The sequence below is a fragment of the Acanthopagrus latus genome, chromosome 21, assembly GCF_904848185.1.
Source record: "Acanthopagrus latus isolate v.2019 chromosome 21, fAcaLat1.1, whole genome shotgun sequence".
NCBI classification, from domain to species: domain Eukaryota; kingdom Metazoa; phylum Chordata; class Actinopteri; order Spariformes; family Sparidae; genus Acanthopagrus; species Acanthopagrus latus.
In genome coordinates this window covers 15,921,861-15,943,148 of record NC_051059.1, presented here as the reverse complement: position 1 = coordinate 15,943,148, position 21,288 = coordinate 15,921,861, and the positions used below count along the sequence as shown (strand labels likewise).

The window sequence follows — 21,288 nt, the reverse complement described above, 5'->3', positions numbered from 1 at the left end:
CACATAAAGAGTCTTTCAATTTATTTTGGACTGTTGGATTAATATGACAAGCAACTGATATAACGATGAACATTTTTCACATTTTATGGACTAAATGATTAACCAGTCAAACATGAAAATAATGGGCGGATAAGCCGATAATGAAACTTATCACCAGCTGCAGCCTCACTTCATTCTAACAAGGGTTGTGAGACTTGGTGCTCTCATTATCAGGCTCATTATATTGATGTGGACCTTTAGGCTGTTTAATTTTCTTTCTTTTACATGCACAAGAATCTAAATAACACACTGAAGGACAGAAAAAAAACTGAATAAACATGATAGGTCTCCTTTAAATCAAAAACAACAAAATTAATTCAGAGGCATACACCTTTGTGAAATAACAAGAAGCAGGCACACTTACTTTTCTGAGAACTATTTAATATACGTGTTAAAATAGTTAAAATATGCTTGGTTTAATCTCTTCAACCACAATCAAGTGTTCTTCGGTGTCGAGATGATTTGTCCATGTCAATGCACAGCACTGTTTAAATCCAGGTTTTGACTTTTCATCGACACAATTCTTACTTACATTCCATAAAACATTACTGCATCGTGAAAAAAACCAAACAAAACAAAAAAACAATGGAGCAAGAAAAACCACAAAGAAGGAATGATTTCTTTAAAAAGGTCCAAAACAGAATCCTTACACCTTGAGGAAAATGTTAACATCGCACCTACATCATATTCAAATGAAAGTATATGTTGAGGGGCAGCTGAAGACAGTCCATGGTATTGCCTTTCTTTTAAAACAAAGTGATTCACTGGAAGGGTTTAAAAGACAGCAATGCATGGTAACAAAATGTTAATATTACATTAAAATATCAATAACTTAAGTGTGTATGAATGAGTAATGCCGGACAATACCATTATCCAATAATTCTCCAGTATTCTGTGTCAACATATTACAAATAACGCCTAAGTCTAAGTCTAAGTTAGTCCTGTGTCTGCTATGTACAGTTAAATGTAAAGCTTTGTCTCTTGCCACGTTTTGATGCGACAAATGTTTTGTTTAGTAACTGCACAGCGTCCCATTTACACTTCAATGTAAAACCATTATTATTAGCAACCCTTTACACCTGGCATCAACATGTATCTTCACTAGCATCACGCAAACACTTAACTCGCTCGAAGATGAAATGTCGCACTGGATCATGTAAATAAAAGTTTTGGAAATAAAAGACCAGGCATGATCCAGTTTAGTGAGCAGCCTTTGAATAAAACTACTAAGAGCTTTCAATTTTGAGAGAGTTCATATCCAGATTAATGTAGAAATCCAGCATTTTTTTTTTTATGTCAAGTGTAGGAATGTGTGCAACTAGTCGATTAAATGTTGCTACCCTCACTAGTTCACGCAAGAAACACTAGACAGTTAAAAATGGTTGTATTAATGTGAAAATGTAAATCAAATCTTTAGTTTAAACTCAGCCTATTTAAAAGTGAAAAGGGCGCTAAAATACCCGCACTCCTCTCTCAACATGGATGTGAAAATGTCTAAAAAAACCCTTTAAGCCGAAAGTCAAAACTTAACCCTCAAACTTAATTTTGAATCCTGTGTGCGTGGGTCAAAACGCGTAAGTTGCACAGTAAACAAATTATTGCTATCTGAAAATGCTACAACTAGCTAGCCTGCTATGTATTACAGTATGTAGACAAAGCCCCAGATGTGATAAATGTTGATGCCAGGTAATACGAGGGCCTGCGATATCATTACTGTTATCCGACAGTGCCAGTGTGAGTGGTGTACCAGTAAATTATTAATTCATAATATCAAACAGTTCTACAAAAATCCCATGAAAGTAAACGTTATTAATAAAAAAAAAGAAAATCCTTTTCCGCATTGCCGCTTCTAGTATATATTACAAAAAAGCATGTAAAAACTGACCAGCTTTACCCTTCTGAGTTTTCCCAAATCAAAACATCTCATAGCATATGGAACTGACGGAGAGTGTCTGTCAGCTGATGTTGGGGATGGTGTCTCTCCTACTTCCACTCTGTTTTTTTGTCCCGTGCTCATGCTTCACCTACGGAAGTCACGCTTGTCCTGTAGTGCGAGGCGGAGGCAGAGGTGAAGAGAAAGGAAGGGTGGGGGGCTCCAACGTCTTCTGGGGACTATCTGTAAGTTTGCAGCTGGACAAGGCCTCTGGCACTCCCATTCCCGAGCTTTTTCCTGAGTTAAATCCGTGCATAGTAGTGGCAATGATGATGAGTGCGTCAGTAATCACACAAACGGCTTGCGCTCACACCCAGTCTCTTGCAGACAGTTAGTTCATTGTTCATTGTCCCAAGCGGCCCTGCTAGTAGTTGAGGAGGCGCTCCCTTTCCGTACCAGCATAGCGCTGGTTAGCAGCAAACACCTTTGCTTTGTTTACTGAAGGACCTGTGAAAAGGAACAGATCATGTTTTATGTGTAAATCTTTTGCTTAATGTTGTTTGTTTTTTTTAAATGTGTGACATTACTGACCAATATAACTGAGCAGCACAGGGAGGAAGACGAGGCCGTGTGTGGCACCGAGCAACACTATGGCCAAGTACATCCTGAAGTAGAAGACCTGGAAGATCTGCGACTTGGAAAGAGCCAGGATTAGGATGCCTCCGAACTTCGTTAATGTGATCCCACTGAATACCTGTGAAAAGGAAACAGTCATTTGATCACGTTCGACCAACGATGACCACAGTTATACTGAAATATAAATAAATTTACAACTGATTTTATGCCAAGAAATGAAAATGCAATGCTTGTTCACACTGATATCATCCACAATACCAGGATGCAAAAGCTCCTTGTTTACTTTATTTTTGTGAACTTGTAAGGTGTAATGGGAGACTTACAGAGCTGCCCATGTGAGCCAGGGCCTCCTCAGCACGCTCCACTCTGTTCTTCTTCACACTGATGGAAAAAGCTCGAACGATATGACTGCAGAACTCCACAGAGATGCCACAGCTCTGCAACAGCGGACAGAAACAACTCAGCAAGGAAACATGGAAATACTGAAATAAAAGCCAACTGTCTGAAACTTTTTTTTGTCAACAGTTTGAAAGAAAAGTTCATTATTTCTTCATAAAAGTGAGTATGTGCTGACTTCTAGGGTTACAGTGACATTGTGAAACAAAATTGCTTAGTGTAAACAAGAGCGAGGTCAGACAACCAGACACACTGTAAACAGTTTAAAAAGGCACAATCTGTGAGGTAGCTGAACACCATCAGTATCTAAAAAAAATGTTTTGGGATTCATAACTAAACAATGATTAAACTTGATTGATTGATTGCTGTATTTTATATCAGTAATGACTGTAAACGTAAGAGCAAACAAGTTTCAGTTATGATTAGTTAAGAAAGCTACAAGTCTTTGGATAAATGTGTTAACATACCTTTAATAAATATGATACTTATCTTGCCTTTACAGGGTTTTTAATTGAAGTGAAAATTAAACTGAACATTCCTTAAATCAAAATGAATTTCTAAAAATCCAAATGATGCATTGCACCGACAGTAACTTAAGTGTGTCAAAACTGAAACAGAAAGTAGCAGTGTGTAATCTAATGGACAGTTCTAATCACAACTGATTATGTGTCTGACTAATGTTACTTGCTATGAGGGACTTTTGGTCTTTTCCCAGACTGATGTGATTTAATCAGCAACTGTTGTAAATGTTGTCATACATGATAAAAAATAATGGCTAAGAATACAAAACTAGGAAGAATACTGTAAAAAGATCTCTGCAACCCCAAACTGATCCTCGCTGTCAAGTCCTCTTCCCATGCTGATTTTGCCAATTTCAAACAAAAATAAATACATTCCTACTTTTGTTCTTGCTTTGCCTAAAAACCCTGTCACAAGTTGTTTGTTATCTTACTTGGAATACTACTCCGGTGTATACGTTTGATGTGATTTCTGTTGCCTCTTACCATGACCAGGTTCACCAGGGACACTGCGTTGAGGCTGATGCTCCACAGCCACATGACGCCGAACATGTTGACAAGTATCATAGCGATGGTTATGCTAACGATAACAGCTGACCACAGCTCGAAGCCCAACAGCACCGTCGTCACCACGAATATGGATGCAAGCGACACGCCAAGGTTGAGAGCTGTGTCATGCGCAATGGTGAGGTACTGCTCGTAAAACACGTAGAAGACACTGTAAAGGAGGAAGACTAAAATGAAATTCAATCCAATTATCTTCTGTATTATCCTGTCATGCATTTTTAATGGCGACCTATTACAACATTAAACAGACACAGCAAATCTATTTTTTTTAATCTGCAAACCATTTTTCATCTCTGAATATTTGACCTACGTATGTTGTGGTGTGACTCATGTGTTATATAGCAGTGGTCCCCAACCACTAGACCGCGGACCGTGGGTCGTTTGGTACCGGGCCGCAGAGACAGTATAAATACGTTTTTTAAATTTTATTTTCGCTATATTGACCACCACACTCTGAAAGTTGTTTTATTTTGAAAAACTGACTGTCTTTTAACAACATCCATCCGTTCCTCTTGGCGCACTTCACATGTACCCATTTCAGTCACGTTAGGCCCAATAAAATAAGCCCTCATGCTAGCTAAAATGAGTGCAAAACAAACGTCTTCGGAGAGCTACTTTGTGGGGAGATTAACGACTGTCTTCCAGTTGGCTGATGCAGTGGCGGAACTGGAGCTGTGGGGACGGCGAGTGGGCAACTGCTGGAGACTGCATATGATGGTGGCCTTAAATTATGTTACCTTAGTAAATTATGGAGTAGACTGGACATGGGGAAGACACTTCTTAGGTGGGACTGTCTCGTTGCACAGAAACAAGCTCAGGGACCCCACTGATTCTGCATTATTTGTGGGAAGTATTTTTTTTATGCACTTTGTGTTGACATGTTCGTTGTATAATTGTATTTTATTTCCGTGTAATCAAGCCGCTGGTCTGTAAAGTATCTAGTATGTCTTTCATGAAACTGGTCCGTGGTGCAAAAAAGGTTGGGGGACGCTGTTATTTAGGATTCAGGCAACAGGATGATTATTCCAGGACTTTAGGTCAAAACATGTTTTATCTGCTGTGTGCTTATCGGTGACCTAGTTCCTCCACTAATACCCTTGAACTTTGAGTTCAAAACAAGCAAAACTTCAGCTACAAGAATTTTACCAGAGAAAACCCTACAGCAATGAGTGAAACTGACATGATAGTCAAAAAGACAACAATGATTACAATATAATTCATACTGATTATTAAGCACAGGTACAACAGGACTTACCTGTAGGCAAAGACTTTGTGGTTTGTGGACTGAGTGATGTTATCAGCCAGGTTTCGGGCCATTTTTAAAGCATGTATGTAGTCTGGGGATTCTTTCAGGATGGTGTGGTAGGTCATAAAGTATGTGGCTCCGACCCCCGCGTTGTCAGGGTACAAGTCGACTGCTGTGGCGTAGGCTGCGTGGCCACTGGAGGAGCATGAACGCAATGTGAGAGGGACAAAAGAAGGAAAGTTACCAACCACAACTAAAATGGTATACTGTGAAACTCTAGAATAGAACCACAAAAAGAAAAGGGAAAAAAACATTTGAGCAGAGCTCAGATTACCCTTTTCCACACTTGACGTTGGGATTGTCTGACAGAAACATGGGCAGAAACTGCATGAAGTCATCTCCCAATGGCCTCTGCTTCCCACTGGGAGTCATGGGCCGACAGTGTACACAGGAGGAATTTACCACTGAAAAACAATATTGGGAATATTTTTATCCATTTAAACAAGAGGATTAGGGAAATACACAAAATAGAAACATACAAATATGCTCTGAAAAATAGTTCTGAAAACAGTTGCAATTTGAGGTTTTGCCTCCAAAAAAGATTTCTAAATATGAAAATAACAGAGCAGAATATCAACTTTGAGCACCGTGAGCTGAAAAATGTAAAGACTACTGGTGTAAAACTATGCTTGTTGTTATCGTAAATGTCTTCATTGAAAAGCTATTTAAACTTTTTGTTGATTAGCATATGTTCCTGAAACTGCATGTATTTATAGAACAAATGCAGTGAATTTTCTGACTAGTTTTATTATTAGGGCAATAAATCACATCATTTGTTTCCTTCTTTCTCTTTTTTTTTGGTTCCAACTTGCTCAAATAAACTGGTTCTTGCTGATTCTTAGGTGACTTCTAACTGGACAAAAGTTGTTTTTATGAGGATCTATTTAAAAATGGGATTTATCAATGTAAAGCATTAATAATTAAACATTTTGCATAACTAATCTTAAGAAACACTATGATCCTGTTAAGATGATTCTTTTTTTATATTTCTGCTGTTTCTTTTTGCTGGATTCTGCCTTTTAACGCCATTTGTTTCACCCTGTTGAACTTGTGTCATGCAGTTTGGCAGACAGCACGATCATGAAGCAAGGGTTCAAAGGGTTCAAAGCATGTTGACATTGGATAAAAATTTACCCGAGGCGTTGCAGAAGGCCCCAGTTGTGTTGTAGTATCGACAACAGGTGGACTGAGGTTTCACCCAGTCAAAGTAGTCATCAATCCAAGAAGATGGTGTGAAGGCAACAGTTGTACTGGAAGTAAAAGTAAAAGACACTTAAGAAGATCATATAATCAGCGGTTGAATTACACTGACTTTAGCACCTCTGCCTATTATGAAATCCTGGTGCCTGGCTACCATATTAAGTCAAATGTTTAATGTAATTAAAAGGAAAAATAAAAACAAGTTCTGCTCCATTCGGACTCACTAATTGCTGATGAGTGACGCAGCGTAGACCTGCTGGACTAGAGAGTTGTTGTTGCAGCCCACTCCTCCACACACAACATTCTGGCCCTCTGGGCTACTGTAGTTGAGACCGTCTTCTACCACAAAGTACACTGGAGCTCCGGTGTGGAGATACTCGGTCAGGTTCTTAAAGTAGTCCAGCACGTATGAGTCCTAGAAGGAGGAAAGTAAAATAAAATCCTCTGACAAAAAACTGAGAAGTGTTGCCACAAATATTCAAAGTGTAACTCCTGTAAAAATAATATTAACTATATTTGTACAGTTCTTTTCAAAACACAGTTGCAAAGTACTTTACAAAACAAGATAAAATGAAAACAGGTAGAGTATAAGTGATAAAAAAGGCAAAGAAATTAGAAAAACCACAGATAAAGGAAAAATTTGAGTAGTGTTCTCTAGCAACCCATAAACACAGTTAAGACTCACGTCAGGCATGGAGAGTTTTTGGTCCAGTCCAATTTCTACTTTATTCACCACAGCAATACTGAAGGAGAGCACTCCCACAAACACGGCCACCTAAACACACACACAAAAACGAATCATACAGTCAATAATATTCATCTTGATGAAATATACAAGTCTGACTCAATCCATCAACATATTAAAATAAAACATGACGGGGGAGTTGTCAGAGTGGAACTAGAGACAGATGTGCTCGACTGGCAGCATGTCACCGAGGTACTTACAATGATCGGTCGCACCCACTCTTTGAGAATGAATGGGGCATAGACTTTCTTGAAAAAACGGAAGAGGAGGCTGTCCGTCTTGCCTTCCTGACCTTCTGGCAGCTTCACACAGCAAACAATGTCGAGTCGATTCCCCTTTTAAACACGATGACAAGACAGTATTTGATTAAGTGTAAATCTAGCTAAATCTGAAAACAACTTGAAGGCCGGATCATTCAAAATGGTGCCTCAGTCATGAGATACGTTTTTACTGCCAACAATCACTACACTGGCCTATAATAATTATCTGCCATCAACCCAAGAGAGGATGAGCCATTAAATCAGTTATACTGGCAGTGATTGGTAGGAAGAAAACTTCAATCACACTTCTGCGTGACATTAAACTGTGGCCATTACAGGAAATCCTTTCCACAAAAACCTCACAATTAGTCATCTGTAACCCCACAACCATTTCCCCTCAGTCTCACCTCCTGTCTTCTAGCGTCCAGGCCGAGCAAGCTGACAAAGCAGCTGATCTGCAACAGGAAATCGATAAAAACAGCCAAGCCAGCAAAGAGGGAGAATGTCCTCACTGCAGGCATGTTCGACAGCGCTCCTACAGACGACAAAGTTGACAGTTTTATCAGCACATGACTAACCAGGAAACTATGACACTTGTGGTAGGAAGTGGGCGAATTCTGGCCCCAAAGAAACTTTTCTTATTAATCACAATAGTTTCATTTTTCTGTCGGGCTGTATTATAGTGATTTATTTTACCAAGGAAGAAGGCCACTGTTTCAGAGAAGGATGAGAGGAACATGCTCGGGGCTACGTCTCCAAGGATGCGACCAATCTGCTGGTGAAGTTCCTCCTGGGGCATCCGCTCATCCCTCTGTTTAGAAATATGAACGGAAATCACTTTTAGCAGGTGTACACAGTTTTTTTGGCAGAACACAAAAGAGGTATTCTCATTGAACTTAAGATCTTATTTTAATATAGAGACTTCATGAGTTGAGTTTAGAGTTTACCTGATACGTCTGTACGATAATGAAGATGTTGTCTACTCCGACAGCCAGCACCAGGAAAGGAATGACTTCAATCACGATGAGTGTGAGGGGGATACCAAAATAGCTGAAGATGCCCAGGGAGGAGGACACCGAGCTGAGCACAATCAGGATACCTGCTATACCCAGAGAAATCTTTGAGTCCACCTGCACAGGGGAAAAAGATAACGATCAGTCATTGACTTCCCTCACATACTTGAGTGGCAGGAAGTTGTCTAGCAGGTTGTACTAGTTTTGTTCGGAAAGGGTTATTCGTCAAGCTCTTACATTACAGGCTGGAACACTGAGTAACGTGTAAAACTATTTCAGATAAAGATTCTGGCAAAACTCTAGTAGCTATAAAATGCATGACAAAATTCAACAAAACTGTAATGACTTAGTTATAAGGCGCTTACCATCACTCTCCTGAAGCTGTGGATGTGACCCAGTGCCAAGGAGATGTAGATGAACATGATGGCATAGCTGATGACTATGGTGCTGATGTCACTGTTGCTCTCTCTGTCTATCTCATCTTCGATACTCCTCTCTGCGCTGAAGGATATGGTGAGGTTGGGGTTTTTGTAGTTCTTCATGAACTTGATAAATCTGAAATGCGCACACACACAAAAAATACAATAAGTACAGACAGAGACATAAATAACAGTGAGCTAAGATGGATTTTACAAACACAATCTTACTCTTTCTCCCAGGCAAGAGCTTTTCCCAGCCTGGCGGTGTCGTTCAGGTAGTTGTTGAGTGGGAAGGTGATCACCAGAGCGGTGGCATTGTTGTAGTTGGTTTCTGTAAAGCAAGAACATTCCTGTAAACAACCACTTTAATAACGATTACTGGACTAGGCATTCCCCTTGGTGGAGAGACTAAAGAAGCACGGATAAAATTTCCCAGAATTTGTTTGGTTGTTTCAGCTCTCATGATAATCAGACAAAGATGTGGGGATTTTTCTTAAATGAAGGAAGAGTTTCAACAGTCTTCAACAGCCTCACAAGGAACTGACAACCTGTCCAGTTCTCTAAGACTACAGTCTAGTATCGAGAGACTTTAAACAAGGCCAAAGTGTAGAGCACACTGATTTAGGAAGAAATTTTGTGTGCAGTTTACTGTTTACAAGTTTACTTTTTACTGTGGATTAGATCATTCTAAGGGGAGGTTATTTCAGAAGGTGAGTATATGTTCTGTTAGATTCAGACGCACCTGGTATCAAAACCTTATTCCATTAATAATATTTGTAGCTTAAATCCATGTGCTCCAATAAACTTAGAACCTTATTCTTAATTTCATTCATCATTCATTCATTCATTCATACCATTTGAAACAATGTGCTTGAAATCTACTGCGCAAAATAGATAATATTGTAATTTACTGATTCACCTTTGAATGATAATTGCCACAAGTGAATCTACAAGGTCAGAGACCAGAAAAGTGTAGTTGTTTTTCCCATTTAGTCCAATATGACATTTTTAAGAGGCTATAAACACATCATGTAACTGCTGTAGGTAGAAAATTCTTAGATGAGAGAACTGAGGAATGCACATTGATGTCATAGAGGTGCTGAACACGATGAAAGTACAGGTTCGAAGGAAGATAGTCAACTGTCATGACGCACTTTGGTCATTTATTAAAGACTTTTTTTGCATCATAGCTAGGACTGTGCTACTTCCTTCCTTCACACCTGCGAATAAAACCTAACAGTGATTTAGACTTCTTCTCTAAAACACTAAAAGCATAAATCAAGCTCACCGTCATAACCCCCCATGGCAAGCCAGGGAAAGATGGGGCCACCAAAAGTGCCTAAACAGGGATCATGGAGGAGGGTGGTGTCATTGAGGGAAGCTGGTGCACTGTGGAAGAAAAGACCAACAGAGTTAATGATTAGCCTCTTTAAAATCATAGGAACCAATAGGCTGATACATTCATCAGTATAGATTCTGACTTTGTATGACCTCATTGTAAAGCAGTGAAAAAGAACAGTGTACATTAATTTAATATATATCATTCATCGAGGGACTGTGTACAATACCAAACATAAATGTTGCCATTTGATGCAAAGTACCAGCGTTAGCTTAGAGCTAATTTACATCTGCAGTCCCTTGGCAGGTCACAACTACATGACAACCCATGAGGAAGTGTGATTGTGCTATTTCAGGACGACAGTCAACCCCCACAACCGTTCTTAGAAAAAAAAAGGCATCTAGAAAAAAATAGATTCTTGTGAGCAGCAGGTGTTCGATTTCAACACTGCTGTATTTTCTAGCCGTTTTAACCCTGGACTTCACAGATTTCTGCTGGCAAACAAGATATGTTTACAACAGGGTTTCTGCTGTTGAATTTAAGACTTTAAGTGCGTTTGAGCGTAACTGTAGATCCATATCATTCATCTAAAAAGCAATTTTTAAGCAGTATCAATTCAAACCTAAAAAGACATTTAAGGCCAAACTTAATTATTGAACTTTAGAACCAACTTCTGAAAAAAAGAAATCACCTGACACAGTAGAGGAAGTGGCTGTGAAAGTCAGCATAAACGAAGAATTCGTCTCCAATAGTGTGGTCCAGCACAGAGTGGCTGTTCTGGAAGTAGTTGAGGACACTTAAGATGGTACAGTTGTCATTGTACGGGGCCAGCGGGGCCAAGCAGATGTCCTTCAATGTGACGTTTTGTCCCTCGTATGAAGCTACAAGGCCTTCGATATCAAGCTGCAGATCCAGCACCTGTGGTCGAAAAAAATGTGGGCAGAAAAAGAAAAGGAAAGGAGAACTAATAAACCACAGTTTCAGAGCTACAGATGCTCTTTGCCGGTGTGATACAAAAACAAACCTTTGTTTTAACAACAAATTATTATTGCTAATGATCATTTCCTACCTGGTGCAGGATATCTTTGTCCAGGATGGTACCAAATGGGACGTCCGATCCTCCAAAGTACGGAGAGTATAGGAAAGTGTCATTTAGTGGGGTGGTTATAATGAGCTGCGCAGTTCTAAAGAAGGGTCCGAAGTGGCTGTCAAAGTAGTCCTTCTCTTGGCGAGCCTGGCTAGTGGGTGACGACCACAGCTCGACGGGGTCTGTGGTGATTTGCATATAATACAGACCCCCAGAAGAGGCGACCACCAGTATCAGGCTGCCCAGTATGACCACAGAGGGATGTCGTACGCAGAAGGAGCCCCAGGAGCTGAAGAGGATCCGCAGATAATTCTCGAAGCGCTCGCCAAGTGTTTCACAGCAAGATGCATTCACTAAGATGGGAGACAGACTGTGAGTTAGTTGCAGCAATGATACAACAAAATAATTATTTCACTTCAGAAGCACCACAATTTGACTATTCATCATGCATTACAATACCTTGGTCAGGGTTGTCACTGTTGAGAGACAGGGGGTTATTGCTGTCCAATATGGGGCCATATTCGGACATGATGATCCGTTTCCTGTGTGCACAAGGAACCACACAAAACAAATTTGATATGAATTTCTAAAGCATGTATCAGAACCAAGGTGTTACTTTTCAGCGGGTGAGCGTTTGCAGGTACAGCGCATGAATTCTAACAGGATAAATCACAAACGGTACCTTACCTGTAACACCAAGCTCCCAGAACAGCTCCAACAAAGACAAGCAGGAAGATCATGTAAGAGATCCACATGATGACAGTCATGGCATCCATGCCAAGGATTGTCCAGGGAGGGGGGAGAGGGGGAGGCACAGGTTTGGGGCCGCAGGCGGCTGTGCAGTCCTGACAGGAGCAGGGACCTGAACCATCCTCCAGGCCCTCGGTACAGGCGTATGTCTTGTTGTTCATGGGGGTGTAGCCAGACACCGGGACATCTAATGTGAAGAAACGGCACAGTGAATTAATCATACAAAGAGCTGCAGGTGTAGCATCCATTTAATTTGCATAAGGGAAGCAGAACAAGATGACTGACCTGAGAATATCGGGATGATAGGAAAGGGGGTCTGTCCATTGTTAATATCAAACATGTACTGGATCCAGTTAGTGGCGTTGCAGTCCTTTGCGTCCTTCCCACACAGCAGCGATAGGGCCGGCACATTGCTGGATGGTGCCTGGACGTCCCTACAGGCATTGTACATGGCTGAAAGGGAAAAGGTCAAGATTTCCATCAAGTTAACAAATTTAACAGTTATGACTGCCAGTCAGCCACAGAATTACACAACTGGGAGCATGACTATGCTACTAAATAGGGAACTGATGAAGTTTTCCCTCACATGTCATGAAATCAAAGACGGAAGCTGTTTCTCATATCGCAATAAGCATCTGGCTGTGAACTCACCGTTGGCAAATGTCTGTCCAACATAGTACTGTACTTCCAACACATTGGAACCGTTGAATGCGGTGGCATTCATGAACTGACTCTGGTGGGGGCTGCATGTCAGCTCACAGAAAAGGTTCATCAGGTTAAAGAAACAGGCAGGACACCTGTGCACAGACATTGAAAGTGTGAGAAGCACAGTAACGCAACAAGAACAATACAATTTGAGAGTGTGTTATAGTTGCAAGGGAAAAAAAACAAGGCAATAACATATGCAGTGAAATAAAGTACAAAAATAATAAAGCATGGCAACCTCATCAAATTATAGTAATTAAACCTGTGAGCCAGTCAGTCTCTAAGGCATCATTTGGAACATGGAAAGCCAAGGCTTGTGTGTCAAAACAACACATAACATTTGTCATTTGTGCAGCGCATTTAATGGCACATCTTAAAAGACTGAAACTCTTTGTGTTCCAAAATTAAGAGGGGGGATGATAATGCCCCACCAAGCATGTCATGTGCTTCATTAGTTTGTTATAAAAGCAGTGCATACCGAGACAGGAACTGAAGGGGCAGCTGGAGGCTCCCTTTGAGCGTGCGCAACTGGTCCACATTGCAGCAGAGGCTTCGGTTTCCATAGTCATACCCAGGACAAAGTTCCTGCATGCAAACACAAACCGGATGACGTCAGTTTGATAGAAAATTTCTGCAGTGAAAAAATACAGCACGCTGGAAAGCAGAAGTGTGTTACAAGACATTGTTCTGAGCATCAAATATCTGCGATAACAAGACAAAAAGCATCAAGACAGTGTTTGTACCGTGAGAAGGTCAGAACCCTCAGAGGGTAGCGGAACGGCAGGACCAGTGTAGTTGCAGTTGTACTTTTTTCCAGGCACCTTCTCAGACTCCCCACATTCGCCGTACCACACGCAGTGCTGGGCCTCAACCTGACACAAAGACAACAGAAAAACAATGATCATTTATTGATCATTTGGCCCTTCTGTTTTCCGTGTTCTGGTCTGCACAAAGAGTATTAATGTTTTTTCTGCAGAGTCTGTTGAATCTTATATCACTTTTGACTGATTTTTTAAATCTTGTGTGGACAGGAACAAGGTCTTATCAACAAATTCAAAGATAGCCCAAACACACTGGCTTCTAAAGGCTGCTGTGGACCATGTGACTTATTTCTAGCTGCTCAAAAAGACTTAAGCCTTCTGATCTGAAGTCAAAGGAGTTCCTTTACACCTTGAGGTTTAATATTTGCCAGATTTAACCTCTGGCGATGTTTCATATCCTGTGTTTCTAGAATCTCGTGCTTTGAATGTCTAAAATATCAATTTCACTTCCGCAAAAAAAACAACCTTTTCTTCTTTTAAGAAAACAGCATTTGAAGAGTAAGCCTCGACAAAGACAAAGAGTCTGTTTAGTCATATCACACAGTGTTATCTTGACTAACCCGTCAAAATAAGGCCAGAAAAAGGAGAACTGTGGTCAGACTGCTATGGCAACATAACAGCATTCAGCCAATGTTGTTGTGCCTACAATCAAGATCGACCGTGCACTTGAAATATTTACTTTAAATCTAGTGTGTTTGAGAAAATGCAATAACACACAATTAAGACATGTTTAATGCAATTTCAGTACTTTTTATAGCTTCGACGGGCAAAGTTTTCCACGATCTGTCTATTCAGCATCAGAGTTCTCACGTGTTCTTCATTGGGAGGGTTGACTTAGGGAAGTTAATTCACTTACTCTACAAACCTTTTTATGAGTGTAACACTCTGTCCTACTTGTGCTTTGTGAGCCTGAGTTCAAGGCTGGCGTTCAAATGTAATTATTTCTTTAGCTGAGAGTTTAATGCAGCTGTAGACTAGGTCAGTTCTCCATGTAACTATACTAATGGTTTGTCCAAAGTCCACTTGCAAGAATCAGAACTAGCTTCATAAGACTTGTCTGTACTGAGCAGGAACCAGAACCCTGCAAGGTCAGTTCAAAATGGGTCATCATAAGCATAAAAGAAACCTGATGTACGAACCCCAGCCGTGCTGAAGAAACAAAGAGTATCTGAAACTCCTTTCTGCTTATCCAAATAATCATAATTTCCACTAATCCCACATCCCTATTGTTTTTCAAATTTGCTGAAATCTTCAGTAGAAACTGTCATGATTAATCAAATTCAGATCTGATGTTTTACGCACGGGTTTGACGTAGTTCTATATGTTGAAGTGCATTAACCTGATTACCTTGGAGATACTGACAACAAGTGAGTGAGTGGTTATCTACATCTGATTAAATCACATCAAATGGATGGAGCAGGGGCACTTGGTATGGTATGGTTTGTTTGAAATGACATCTTCAGCAGACTAAGAACAATGTGCGACTGGATTGACATAATCTATGGTGTCCTGATTAAACGGTAACAGGACGACTCTTTAATAAATGACTTGTGTCTCATTATTTTGAGGGACCAAATGTCACAGAATAAACAATCAAGTGAAATACTAAAATATCCCAAATACCTCTAACTAATTTTGAGCAGCTCATTTGTCTGACGTTATTAATTTTGCAAAAATTTCTTTAATCATTCCACATATTCTGTCGTCTCTCTCTTGTAATTTATATGTACTTACCTGTTTGACTATTGGGACATGTAATATTATCTAAATCTAGACTTCTTTGTTTTCCCATAGTTTCTACTTTACATGTCCACTTGTTAAATGCAAATAAAAGCAGTACTTCCAAAAGAAGAACGTAATTTACCCACAGTTTTCAAACATCGACAGAATAATTGATTTAGCGTTAGCTAGCTATCAGGCTAGCATCCAACCCATCTGACGTCTGCAGCCACTATAACTTGCTAACGTTGTAGATTTCGATGTGTTTCATTACAGCTTCGTGAGCAACAACACAAACTGTGACACGTTTGACTAAGCTTTGTATGATACCTAGTTGAAAAGGGTAGTGTTTTAAATATATCCAGACGTGACAGACGAAAACTTCTTTCGAAACACCGACTCTGGATCCAGGACACAACCTGTGTCACCACCGGCAGTCTCCGAGGCATGTCACAGCTAACGTCTGTTTTCGCTAACGTTACGACACCGCTCCAGTTTCCAACTTGAAATGACATTAGCTCCCATATTTACGCCACTGTTAAGACAGCTACAGGCCAACGCTATTTTTGCTTGGGATAAATAAGAGCTGAAACCTCAAATAGCTCACCTGACCTGAAGCTGAGTTTCGCTAACCCACTCGGATAAACACCACACTGACAACTGCAGCCCGAGCTGAGTCATGTTTTAGTCACGAACACAGACGTTGAGTTACTCTTACCCATCGAAAATGTCCCTCCGACAGGAGTATGATGAGGCAAAGTACAGTTAAAAAGCTTGTCCCTGGTAAGACTCCCATCCCTCTTACTAAAGAGATCGAATCGAAGTGACAGCCCCGCTGAAGTTTCGCATATCTTGTTGTTGGTTTCTTCTTCGTCGGTTTATTTGTTAGGGGCGGAGACAAAATGTTCTCTCAGTGCTGCCACCACGCGAAACCGAGGACGAACTACACGTACAAACCATAACTGCATTAGATAACACTATTTAATTTGCTCTGAAAACCTATTTTATAACTGAGCCTCTCAATATGAGCGATGGTGTTTTGAACTTAAACTTTGAATCACAAGAACAAAAATATGTAATAAATGAATAAATAAATAAATAAATAAATAAATACATTTGAGATTGCAGTCAAGGCAAGAAGTACTATAGACACTCAACAATGCCATTCAACTCCAGTTACATAGTTTAAGACAAAGAAGTCAAACAAACAAACAAAGAACCTTGCAGATTAGTTAATTAGTGAACACACTTTAAATGTATATGTATTTGATTCTTCTTTAATTAAAAAGGGAATGTTATTTTCCGATATTATACATTACTAACCTTACCCAATGAAGACTTGAATCTTCAAAGATAAGTTTACTGTTCTGGCGTTATGACAATGAACGAAAACTAGCCACGGATCCTATTGTGAAAAAATTCCTACATGTCTTATTAAATATTACGTTATCATTAGTTGCTAAAATTCAGGTTTTATTACAACAACAAAATAAGCAAAAAAAAAATATGTATTTGAATAATTGCAAATGAAACACATCTACAAATGAAAATATGCTGATTAAATCCCAGATTTGTATTACCCACCAATGACATTAAACACTACTTTGACACAATACCAGCTTCCGGCAAGAGGCCTGTTGTTTAATCTGATTAATGTGCGCTCTTTTTTTATGTTTGCATGTGAACACATCCTCCTCGACTCTGTCTTTGTTAAGGATTTGTCTCTCTGAATAACTTTTGGAGAAATTCTCAATCAAATCTGATCAAAGCACACCCAAACAGTGCTGATGAAGCAGATTAGCTGAGCATTTAACTGACAATTCTTTGTGTTTAATGTAATTTAATGCAATCACAGGATGTTTCTTCTCTTCACTTTGACTGGTGCTTAGCTAGCTGCGGATACTCAGTATTATGAATAAATATTAAGATTTGACATCTTCAGATGCTTTCTATCTAAACTCATAAAAATTTTACCTGCATATCACTATTCCATATTTCCAAGTTGGATCTGAAACTCAAACATCTCTAAAACCTACAAACACACAAGAACATGAACCCAATCGAACCATTCAACCCCCAGATCTAATCCTAACATATTATATAAACTTTTTCCCACAAAAATAAGTAAATATTTGACTCTTTATTTAACAATCTTTGACTTAAACTCTCCTAATTAACCTCAAAATCTGCTGTGTGAGCTGTTTTCCGAGCTTGGGGCTAATTATAATTGGAGTGTTTCGTATAATATGTCCTCCCTCAGGTCAGCATTTTCATTTTTAATTATTCTCATCTGTCCTGAACACAGAAGAAAGCACAATATCTTGAATCACTCAGTTTCCCTGTAGTTAAGAATGAAGCCACCTGATAGAACTTAATCTAGTCACTTAGTAGTTGAGCAATTGAATAATCAATGTAAAGGAGGATATATAGGAATAGCTTGAAAGCACAGTTTTGATCTATTTAAAGTATAAAAGCCATTGTTTTATACTGTGTATACGATGAGATTTTGGCCCTTAATTCTCAATCACGCTCCCTTCATCTCGTCAGTGGTCAGTGCGGGCTCTTGTTTGACTGATTATCTTCTAAAGGCACTTCATCAAGGTGTTCCTTGAAGTGTTGCAGGCATTAAGATAAAAAAACAGAGCTGATGAGTGAATCCTTTCAGGCTCCCACCATTAACCAGATAAAGCTGTGGGGGAGGAAAAGAAAACAGAAAAAAGAAAAGAAAAGCAAAATGTGTTTCAATAGAAAAAAGAGATTTATTCATGTTCACTTTTGAATGAAATAATCACAATCAAGATTAAGTGCATATTCACGTATGATGTGACAAAACTGTGTAATGAGTATAAATTATAGGTGACTATTCGGGGGGTTTATATTGCAGCATTAAATCACTGTTTTATGTACATGTACCTGTGTAAAATCTGCAAAAAGGAGGCTTACAGGTTTGCTACAATAGTATATTCCTTTAAAACTAGGAACAGTATTGGAAAAAGTTAATGCTCTTGCAAGACTACAAGACTTTAAAGCTAGGAGCAGATTGGTAGATATGGTGTCAACACCCTGTGTGAAACAACAGTCTACACTTTTGTTAAATCAAAAAAAACAAACAAACAAACAAACAAAAAAACAAAGAAAAGAAAATCAGACGGGGGAAAGTCTCCAGGTAATGATAAAGATACATCAGAGCACAAATGTCAGAAACATTCTCAGTTTGCGACGTGAGCCGTCATAAAACAACTCATGTTCATAGGGCAAATTTTAACTCACATTTTAACTCACATGACCATACAGTTCAACCAGCATTTCTCGAGTAAAAAAACAAAACAAAAAAAATAGTAAAAACTTTATTGAAATGCATTTGGAGGTGGAGGTTTTAATCCCTCTGCTGCTATCGAGCGTTTTAGCTTTGCTTTCGCTGAGTGTTGATCAGTAAAAAGTTGACAAGCTCTGAGTGCACTGATTTAAAAAAAAAAAAAAAAGATACCATCATCAGTAAAACACTTCCTGGGTACACAAACTAATGTGCCATACTGATAGAAGGCTATGACTTTAGCTAACTTTGTGGGTCCACACAAATATGCTTCATGCTACAGGTTTTCAGAACACGACCACAATCACATTTTGCTATGTTTACTGTTACATTCTCTACATAGTTAGTGTGACACCACACATCAGGAGACACAGGAAATTCTCTTATCGCTACGTCTCGTAGCGACCAGTTTGTAATACATACAGAACTGTCTTAGAGCATAAAAGGTAACATGTTCAAATGTTACAGTTCAACAGTATTCCCCTTTTTCGTTGACTATACATTCTATACATTGCAACATTATGTTTCCTCATTGACTCGTCCTTCAGGATGAGTGTCGTCAGGCCTCCGAGGGCCTCAACAGTCAAGCACATTTTAACCTTGAAAGTAGGGATGCACCGAATGTGAAATTAAGGGCGATGACCAGTGTTAAAAATAACAATTTGGCTGACTGATCACATTCACATGACATTTTCCTCTTACGTCACACTCCGGGTTGGAAGCTCATATGTCATACTACTGTTTCGCAGGTTGCAAGGCATAAATTTAGGTAATTTGACAAATAAGTCACCATCTCTTGGTATTTGGTTTCTGATCAATCAGGAAGCAACAAAATGACAATTTGTCAGATTCCTGAAATAAATCATCTCTCGGAATGTAGCATTTGAGCTTCCCACCCTGAGTGTGATTTGAAAATGGTTGCCATGTGAATACAGCTGACAGCCAACTATTTGTTTTTTTTTTTAAAGCTTTTATGGTTATTTATTTCCCATGTTGTGCCAGGGAAACAAGATGGCTTCATTATGAAGGGGAAAAAAAACAAGTTTTACAGTTTTACTTTCAGCCCTTCATTACTATCTTTGCAGAGCATGATTTGATCATACAACTATTTTAAATAACCTTTTATAGAACCTTCTTTAACGTGAAAAGGAGTTACCTTTTTGAAGTAGCTGCTATAAAACCTTTTTACACTGTTACCTGCCAGTGCTTACACAGCCGTAAAGACTGGTGGCATGCAGGCCGTGAGCCAGTGACTCATGAATGTGCACATACACATCAACCCCTGCAATCTGTGAGTATCATTTTCCAAACAGCAGTCAACAAGCCAAATATCAGCTAATAAAACAAAAATATAAATAATAATATAATATGTTTGGCTGCCATATCGGTGCATCCCTACTTTAACCTCCCTTTAATCATCTTGACTTTGGCGCAAAAAAATGTTCTGAAGCGTCACATCGGCGTCAGTTGAAAGCACAACTGTGTGTTTGAGTTCCAACATCAATACAGCTGACTGATTGCGTATCTGACTTGTGATTTTGCAACACATGTACCATAGGTTGTTTTTTTTGGTGTGAGCTGCCAGTTCCTCTCTTTTTTTTTTGCAGTAGAGCTTCTTCCTCCTAAAAAAAAAAATGGAGGCCTTTTAAATTTAAGAGGCATTTTTGTCAACTTCTGAAATTCTTCAGAATAGACTTTCACTTTCTTTCCCGACGTCTGGTCCAGCAACTCTCAGGTCAACTGAGTCACGTCAGCTTCAGTCCAGCTTTCATCAAGAAAGAGCCGTTTGTAGTTTGGTGGTAAGTATAAAACTCTTTGGAATGACGGGAGGGGGGTTTGCGTGGCTGCATGCAACGCGGGAAGCTGCACAAGGTGTCACCTGACTCCTTAAGACAGGATACAACATATATGATAATCGATGGTACCACTTAACTATGCTTTTCCCAGCCAAGACATCAATGCCCTCATTTAACAGAACAGAAAACGTCTCTTAGTTCCTCGTCTGTATCCACTAAGTCCTCAGTCTGGTCCCAGGTACTCTGCATTCTCCGCTGCTGGGATGTGTCCGTTAGCGTGTGTCTTGAAGGTGGGCATGAAATCCTGTTGGTAATCAGGGTTGTCTATGCTGTTCTGGGGTTGATATTTCTGACCGCCGTGCACCGTGCCGTTGGAGGTGAGCGGGAGGATCGCGGGAGACTGGACCTCGTTGAGGTACTCGGGTCCGCTGGTCCCGTTTTTAAAGCAGTTCAGGTACTCAGTTTCTGTGTCATCTGAGGAGATGGTGGGGAGGATGGTGCGGGGTGGACCAGGGTGCTGGTAGATGGGATTCATCACATCTGAGACGCCGTTTTGGTTCATGTAGTCTGTAAGAAAGCAAGTGACGTTAGTGAGGACGCTGGCTGGTTTCTCATTAAGTGAACGCACAGCTGAAAAAGAAAGCAGCAAGTCGTTTATAAGACCAAACAAAAACATAATGATAGTGCTGCATGTCTTGGGTCATTAACTACTGATCATTACATCGTCGTTATTGTCTCTTGGAGCTTGGAGACTGCAAAAGTTTGACAAAAAGGTCTGTGTTGAGA

The 21,288-nt window shown here is 39.7% G+C and overlaps 2 protein-coding genes across 4 annotated transcripts in view; both read right to left on the bottom strand.

Moving 5' to 3' along the window:
• Positions 1 to 201: 201 nt before the first annotated feature.
• Positions 202 to 16,259, bottom strand: npc1 (Niemann-Pick disease, type C1). The gene is made up of 25 exons (XM_037083133.1): positions 16,112 to 16,259; positions 13,597 to 13,725; positions 13,332 to 13,438; positions 12,800 to 12,945; positions 12,434 to 12,601; positions 12,086 to 12,335; positions 11,858 to 11,940; positions 11,381 to 11,751; positions 11,003 to 11,229; positions 10,261 to 10,361; positions 9,201 to 9,303; positions 8,919 to 9,108; positions 8,488 to 8,670; positions 8,237 to 8,351; positions 7,948 to 8,075; positions 7,481 to 7,615; positions 7,221 to 7,310; positions 6,760 to 6,950; positions 6,470 to 6,585; positions 5,610 to 5,739; positions 5,285 to 5,470; positions 3,949 to 4,180; positions 2,872 to 2,985; positions 2,504 to 2,666; positions 202 to 2,419 (listed from the first exon to the last, which is right to left on the bottom strand). Exons 1-25 carry the CDS (start codon positions 16,187 to 16,189, stop codon positions 2,337 to 2,339), a joined length of 3,819 nt encoding a protein of 1,272 aa, XP_036939028.1. The 5' UTR covers positions 16,190 to 16,259; the 3' UTR covers positions 202 to 2,336.
• A 1,869-nt stretch (positions 16,260 to 18,128) lies between these two features.
• Positions 18,129 to 21,288, bottom strand: part of egfra (epidermal growth factor receptor a (erythroblastic leukemia viral (v-erb-b) oncogene homolog, avian)) — a 46,217-nt gene continuing 43,057 nt past the window's right edge. For all 3 annotated transcript variants that reach the window (XM_037083134.1, XM_037083136.1, XM_037083135.1), the window contains exon 28: positions 18,129 to 21,069. In XM_037083134.1, the coding sequence (XP_036939029.1) occupies positions 20,726 to 21,069 (344 nt within the window). In that variant the 3' untranslated portion in view covers positions 18,129 to 20,725. The remainder of the gene's footprint in view (positions 21,070 to 21,288) is intronic.

What these genes read in the sequence shown, in the direction of transcription:
- npc1 (XM_037083133.1), bottom strand. Translation starts at nt 16,189, where the DNA reads ATGGGAGTCTTACCAGGGACAAGCTTTTTAACTGTACTTTGCCTCATC. An exon ending in GCTCTTGCCTGGGAGAAAGA is followed by an intron (nt 9,109 to 9,200) that starts GTAAGATTGTGT and finishes TGCGCATTTCAG; the next exon opens with ATTTATCAAGTTCATGAAGA. An exon ending in TGGACGCTAGAAGACAGGAG is followed by an intron (nt 7,616 to 7,947) that starts GTGAGACTGAGG and finishes CGTGTTTAAAAG; the next exon opens with GGGAATCGACTCGACATTGT.